Below are 7,965 nucleotides of genomic sequence, written 5' to 3'. Positions count from 1 at the left end.
ACATTCAACTCTTTGACTCATTACGTTCATGGAGAAAGTTTTAATGTGATAAAAATTATGATTTTTTTTTTTCTCTACAAATGACTTAATGATTACTGAAAGCTTGCAAAATTTCTCGAAGATGCACAAAACACATTAGAAGTTTGTTTGTAATTAAGCACAAAGCTACACAATGGGCTACCTGTGCTCTGCCCGCTACAGGTATTGAAACCCAGTTTCTAGCATTGTGAGTCCGTAGACATACTGCTGTGCCGCTGGGGGGTATACAGTAGAAGTTATAGTATAGAAACTGTAAAGGTCAATTTGGGGTCACAAATTTGACAGAGTCAGAAAAGAGTTAAGCCACAGTATTTTTGCTGTGCACCTACTTTGTATGAGGGACCTTGCATTTAGAATGAAATAGCTGGAAGTACATTTGCTATTTAAAACGTTTATATCTGGCCTGCATATCTAGCCAAAATAAAGATGTTTTTTAAGACAATTTTGCAAATAGGTTTACTTATAGAACAGTCAAAATAAGGCTTTTGCTTAAAACATTCTGATTACCTAGCTTCACATATAGAATACCTAAATAAGTTTTCTTCTTAAAACATCTGAGTATTCAGGGTTTCACATACACGAGTTAAGGCAGCTGAGATAAAGCAAACTTTTTAATAAAACTTTATTATAATTTTTCTCAGTTAATATTAAAACATAATATAGAATTTGTACTTCAATATTTTGTGGATTAACCCTCTCACAACAGGTAGGTCGAAGTGTGCATGTCACGAACTTTCAGAGAGTTACGTTCAAACTTTAATTAAACCTCTTTATTATAAGTGTATATGAATAAATTTGGCTTGTAATATTTACTGAAAGCTTGTCAGATTTCATGAAGATACACAAAACATTAAAATTTATATTATGAAAACTGATAAGTACGTATGGTTACAAGATCGGTCACATTGACCACATATGGAAAGAGTTAAAGAGACAAACAATATGTTAGTTTTTTTTTGTTATACCTACCCCAAGTACATCCTATCCATCTGTTTGGATTATGAATATTTCTTGTTTTTTTTATGTGAAAACTGAAAATATGGTTGAAAATTTGATGATATTTTTTGGAACCTTTTAAGTTTGTGTGTGTATATGCAATTATTGTTTGAGCAACATATACTTAGTCTTTATGTATTCTTGAAGTGGGGATTGTGGCTTTTTGGGGATCCCCTCCCTCTTTGTGTTATTTAACTTTTATAATCTCAAAAAGTAATTTATTCTAGGGTCCGTTTTATCTTTCGATGTTGACAAAAACAGTGCTTTTGAGATTCCACTGGGCAATGTGTCACATTGTACCACAACCAAAAATGAAGTTACTCTGGAGTTTCACCAGAATGATGATGCTGCTGTTTCTCTGATGGAGTTACGTTTTCATATTCCTACAGACAACTCTTCAGAAATAGATCCTGTTCAGGTGAGAAATGTTCCTCTCGGGGGTTTAGTAGTGTATGGAGATTAGTTCTTCTGATTTATAGTCCTTGGTAATGTATTGTTTACTGGTCAATAATAATGTTGGTAATATAAGAAACTATTGGAATCAATACTTAATTTTGATAAAAAGTATTTACATGTAAAAAGTGAGTTATTAATTATCATCTACTATATAAAGACAAAGATATTCATCTGTCAAGCTGATATATTGGCTGTTGCGGTACCTACTGATCAACATGCAACTAGCATGAAACAATGGGGCTTTCTGTCATGACAAGCAAGTTTGACTTTTTAAAATTCTTCCAGCCATATATATGTAACATGTGGGATGCACTACTTCTGACATGTAAGTAGATTTGAGGGTAGGTTGGTAGAGATCATGATGAGTAATAAAATAAAATTGGGTATATGCACACCCCACACTTGGTATTGTTGGCACACAAAAATCATAGTCATTAGCTGAAATTCCCCATTATGTTTGCTTTGTTGTCAAGGGTACACATTGATGCAACATCACCAAATTTTATCCAATGGATTTGGCCACAAGTTTTTACCCACAGCACTTTTCAATTTTGAAAATGCCCAAATTAAAGTGTGCTTCTTCAGCTCAGCATGCTAACAAAGCTAAAACCAGGAAGACAATCCAAAATTCATAATAAAATTCACTGACTTTACCATTACAATTAATAATTTGCAGGGTTGTATAGTTAACCAAGTAGGATTGGAAGCAAGATAGACAATTCTCTGTACAAAAAACAATGTAATATAATATGTTATTTGATAGATTAAAATCTTGGCTTTCTATTGTTATAAATAATATTGTATTAAAAGTCAAAGAGGACTACTGGCAATTTCTGAAAGAGAGGATGTGACAAGTGGGTGTGGCAAGATGGGGGACGTTTTTTTTATTTGTAATCAAATACGATTGACAGCTATAAAAATTATGCTTTGCCTGAGCAATGACAACATCATAGTGAGTAATTTACATTTACTTCTTGGAGGGGTAGTAAATAAGTTAGAGGATGGAATACCTACAGAGCAATTGTCAAATACTAGGGGAAATTCAAGATTTTTTTAAATATTGCTGTACAAAAATTAAGGACTTTAAACTTTACATGATATTAAAATTTGGATTATCAGCTACATTTTTATGCCAAACATATTTGTACATTCTGATGAAAAATAGTTTACTTAAATTTTGAATGTAACTCACTAAAACCTCATGATGCTGGCAGGATTAGCAAATACTAAGAAGTAGTTATACCCTGAGTTTTTGGAATGATTAAAAATTTTTTGAGAAGGTACGCTTTAAAGGTTACTTTGTCGTAAACGAAAGTACAGTTGACATATCCGTTTACTTCAAATTCAACCTCAGCGTTACATAACGTGTTGCGCTTTTCGGATAGCGCTATTTTTTTAGTATAATGTTGGTTAGGGTTAACTTAAATTGAAAGTTAATCTAACGAGATAGGTCTTGGCCGGAGTGTAGAATATATAACAAAAAACAGTGTGTCGCTGTACGTAAACATACATACATTTAAAATCGTGGAAACCTTAAATAATTATAAGTTATACAATATCCTCGACTTTGCGATTGTTTTTTCTGAGGCAGAACTGTGATAAAGATTAGTCTGAGATTTTGACTTAATATGGATTTTTTGGAATTTCCCGATATTTTTAAAGAAGACAGGGGTGCAATGGTAAGTTATTTAATAATAAAAAGCTTAGGCCTAGGTAATGTTTTATATAACTTTAGCTTAAAAAAAGTTAAAAGTAATAAAAAATATAATATTTGGTAATGTTCTTTAAATTAATATTTTTCATAGTTATAGAGTTGCAGACAAAAGCATTTAGATAGTTAAAAAAGAAGAGAAATACCAAAAATAAATTGATTTCTATCATTATTAATATTTTAGTGATGAATTAAACTAGAGATTCTCAGCTTTAAAAAAATATGGAAAACTGATTTCATACTTTGACAAAAATATTTGGGCAATCAACATCTATGAAACCCATTTGTTACTAATTATTGACAATTGTCATAATTGAAAACTAACACTCAACAATAATTGTAAAAGTACATAAACAACAAGTGCTGAAGTGTAAATTGGAAATTGGCAGTGACACCACATAACATAAAGTGAAACTACCAGAAAAACAACAGAAAGACTTGGTTTATTGAATATCATTGTGTGAGCTATTATTGACAATTGGAGGAGAACTGGAATTACTGTTACTAGCTCCAGATGTAGGAGACCAAACAAGATGTCTGCAAAATCTGGAAGAATAATTGTTTGAGCAGCTCAGCAAAATCCTTTGACTACTAGAGAAGATTTGATAAAAAAATTGAGAGAAGATGGCCAAATTGGCAAGCAAAAAAGTTAATAATAACTCAAAATGAATGTCCATGGGCAAAAAAACCAGGATGCAAAATTTTGTTTAAAATAATACACAAATGAAAGTGTTTGAAGTTTCCATTGAATAATTAAAGAAGCCTGATGATTTTTCAACCACATTTTGTGGTCAGACAAATCCAATTTATGTTGAGGGAGAGAGGAGAAAAATTTAAAGAAAAAGTTAATCTTGCCCAATGTTAAACATAGTGGAGGTTGTGTGATAGTATGGGCTTGTTTTTATTCCTTATGTACTGACAGCATTTACAAGGATCAATGAATGCTGCAAAATATGAAGATTGTTTCCACTCATTTGCTACTCAGTGCTAGAAAGTTTATTGGAGAGAACTTTGTATTCTAGCAGGATAATGACCCTAAGCATTCTGCAAAGTCTACAGAGGAAGTTCTGGTAAAAACGAATACATTATGGATTGGCCTTCTCAGTCAGAATCAGTCCCCAGACTTGAATCCTATATAGATGTTGTGGATTAACTTGAAGACTGCTGTATCAAAAGGGAAACCAAAGTCAGTTGCAGAGCTCAAAACTGTATGTGTTGAAAAATAGGCAGAAATAGTTCTGGAAAGTTTTGTCAAAAATCATGGTATTTGATAAAGGAAGATTCATTACTTAAATTGTTTGTAATGAACGGTAAACTTTCGTTGTAAATATTTGTTTTCAAGCTTCTTGGTTTCAGTTACTTTAAAGTGTAAGTTTGGCAACTTGATGGGTTTCATACAAAAAGAAGTCAAGTAATACAGTAGTATGGTAGTGTTGGTCACTTTGAATGTTTGACATAAATGACCTAAACAGTGCAGTGGACAAATCAAAACTCGTGATTGATGTAGCGTTTACCATTTCATCTTGTGTGCTTTCCCCTGCATACAAACTAATGAAACTTGAGGGGAAAAATTATTTATGTTTTAGTAAATTCAATATTACTCTTGGAACATAGGCTATCAATGGCATCTTCCCAACGTGTTTGACACTGGATCATCTTCTCCAGTTTTCTCCACTTGGAACCCATCTTTTTACTGTCTGCCTTAAGGTCATGCCTCTTCTGAGTGTCTCTCTCTCTCTCTTCTTCCTCTGTGAATTCCAGGTATTGTTAGAGATAGGCTTTCCAGGGTGTGGCCAATGCAGCCTCATTTTCTCCTCAGGATTTCGTTTTCAACAGGGTCTTGTTTTTCTCCTTCCCATAAGTCAGTGTTACTGGTTCTTTGTGACCAGTAAATTTGAAGAATCCTGCAGAGACATCTATTAATGAAGGTTTGGACCTTCTTCATTATTGTTCTCATCGTTCTCCACATTTCCGAGCCATACAAGAGTACTAATTATTAAGTTCAATAAATATTTTTTCAAAATTGTAAAATCTGTCAAATACGAATTAGAAAAAACCAAATGTTGCTAAAGACAAATAAATTTCCACCAAGGGCTGCGTAAGCATATTGTAATGAAATGGTAAAGCGTAGGACTGTTTTCTGATAAATTCTGGAAATCCACTTGGATAATGTGATGCAAGAATAGATTCTCGTGGAACATCTGCACGCTATTATGTTTTGAACTTCTTGCTTTTTTTAAACATCATTTAATAATTATGAAGGAAAGTTAGTAGATTTCAGTGAATACTTGTGCTTCTTGTGAATCAAAAAGTAATATCATAAAGATTTTGAGATTCTGGAAAATCTTTGGGAAGTCTTGAGTTTTGTTAAACCATGAAACCTGGAATTTCTTGTTTTGTTTTTTAATAATTATACTGTTGAATTTATATAATAAAAAATATTTCTAATTTACTAACTTTATTGGCTATTAAATTTTCAAGAATCCTGGTCGCCTGAAAATGACAAATCAAGGAGTCATCTTTAAGAACAGTAAAACTGGTAAAGTTGAACAAGTTCAGGGTTCTGAAATGGAGAGCATTTGTTGGCATAGGTTAGCGTCAGGATTTGGAATTCGTATCATGATGAAAAGTGGACAAGCTTACAGATTTGGAGGCTTTGGCGAACCAGTAAGTAGTTGAAAATATAAATCAAACATTATTTGTTACAGTGATTAAATGGTAGGTTTTTTCCTATGTATTCTTATGTTATGACCTACAAACAGTCTACATTGTATAGTCAACATTGAAGTTACAGCTATTATCTTAAGCATTACATAAATATACATTGTTTATTTTACTAACTTTAATATAGTTTTTTGTTTCTGTGTTTTAGCATTTCTTTCTGAAAGCAAAAAGTGAGCCATAACATTTTGTCTGAAAAAAAGAGTTGTACAAAAAAATTTAAATTTTTACTTTGTAGAGAAGTTTTAATCCTATATTGCTGTAATTATCCTTGGAGATTACTACGCTTTTGAGCTGACTTACGTACAAGTATTTTTTATGTAATTTCAGTAAATACAGTTAGTATTATTCATATTTTCTTAGTATACCTTAACATAGTTTGAAAGGTTTCTTTTAATAAGTCATCTGTGATTTTTCAAATAAAATTCACAGTTAGATTTTTAAATTAAATATGTGTAGGGTTATAAAAAATTGTCTAAGTTAACTAATCTGTGTGTTCACTTATGATATTCCAAAACATGCAGGATCAACAAAAAATGCTAGCATCAGAAAAGAAAATTATGAGAGTGAGCTCTCTGGAAAAATTTATTTTTCATCATAAAGGGTAGCTGTCCATTTACCCTCGATGGAGAAAATTCTGCTTTCTGAAAACTATTCTGTATTCTTAGTAATGTAGATGACACATGTTTTTAAGCAGTACCATTGTAAACATGTGTTCACCAATCATTAGAGTTACAATTACAGTTTGATTAACATGTTTGTCTCTATTATTATTAATATTGAGAAATTACATTTAAAATTAGAGAGTTCAGTTCACATCCTTTTAATGGTATAAATTGTTTCCATTTAAACGTACTGTCTAAACCTTGAATCTTGTTACATATAAGAGTCTTACAATCTGACATAGTAATTCTCAGTGGAGAAGTGAAGAGTTAATGAATCGTCTTGAAAAATGTTTAAATTGGCTTTCCCGTAAAATTAATTATACTGACCTAGTTGAATTAGGGCATGAATGAGGTTGTTTTCACGAAAGGATTGTTTGGAATATTCTATGTTGCATTTAAGGTTTGGATAAATAATTGTTTAAAATACTTTGAGATCTATCTGTAAAGCCTTTTCACTACAGTGTTTGATGACAGAAGCATTTTCTTTCAGGATCATGACAAACTTGGAAAATTCTTTTCACACAACTTCGACTTGGAGATGAAAACAAAAGAATTATGCTTAAAGGGTTGGAACTGGGGAACAGCAAAATTCAATGGTAAGTCATTTATTCATTAAGGAATAAAATTGCAATTTTTTTTTTCAAATTTAACTAGATAATACAAGTATACAAAAATTAAGAGACATCACTGCATAAAATGTTATTTGAAATTAAAAACATTTGTTTTCCAATGAATGTTTGTATCCATTTTATCCACTTATTTAACACTTCTTTTTTTATTTATTCACTTCTGAAATATAGTATTGTGAGCAACATTTTTAATGTTGTGAACTTGTAGGTTATCGACAACTCCTGACGAAGCTGTAATAGCAAAATATTGAGCTAATAAAGTCACATTCTGGAGATGTAGGTCGTGATTTTATTTACGTTTATAGAAATGTTTCATAATAAACGCTAGTTTGCGTTAAACAAAGTTAAGAATAATAATGGCATATATACTTTTGGAATAATAAATAGCGCGACCTACAGGAAAGGAATAGAGATTCTAAATCTGTTATGAGTAAAACTGAGGCATGTTGAAGTAATATAGCGCGGGAAATGATTTCGTACTAAATTGTAGTTACACTGGCTTAGAAAAATGTGTTTGGTAATACTTATTACATGGATACATTCTAATGAACCATAAAAATATATCATATCCTTCGGCATTTTAAATACATTTTTGAAGACTATTTATGCATTAACTTCTTTGTTTACAAAGTCGGTAATAATATATGAATCACAAAGAAAAATATAGACAAAGATAATATTGACATTGCAGTTAATCTCACTAAGTACTTCTGGGATCTTCTGTGCATTTTACGCAGAGAATGTGTGG

At 31.6% G+C, this 7,965-nt stretch overlaps 1 protein-coding gene across 1 annotated transcript in view; it reads left to right on the top strand.

Annotated features, from left to right (window-relative positions):
• Nucleotides 1-1,261: 1,261 nt before the first annotated feature.
• LOC106471197 (FACT complex subunit Ssrp1-like) overlaps nt 1,262-7,965 on the top strand; it is a 33,323-nt gene continuing 26,619 nt past the window's right edge. The window contains exon 1 of the mRNA XM_013931787.2: nt 1,262-1,453. Coding sequence (XP_013787241.2) covers nt 1,397-1,453 — 57 coding nt within the window. The 5' untranslated portion in view covers nt 1,262-1,396. The remainder of the gene's footprint in view (nt 1,454-7,965) is intronic.

The sequence above is a fragment of the Limulus polyphemus genome, unplaced genomic scaffold, assembly GCF_000517525.1.
Source record: "Limulus polyphemus unplaced genomic scaffold, Limulus_polyphemus-2.1.2 Scaffold4466, whole genome shotgun sequence".
Lineage (NCBI taxonomy): Eukaryota > Metazoa > Arthropoda > Merostomata > Xiphosura > Limulidae > Limulus > Limulus polyphemus.
Note: the sequence above shows the minus strand (reverse complement) of the source record. Positions and strands in the feature narration are given on the sequence as shown.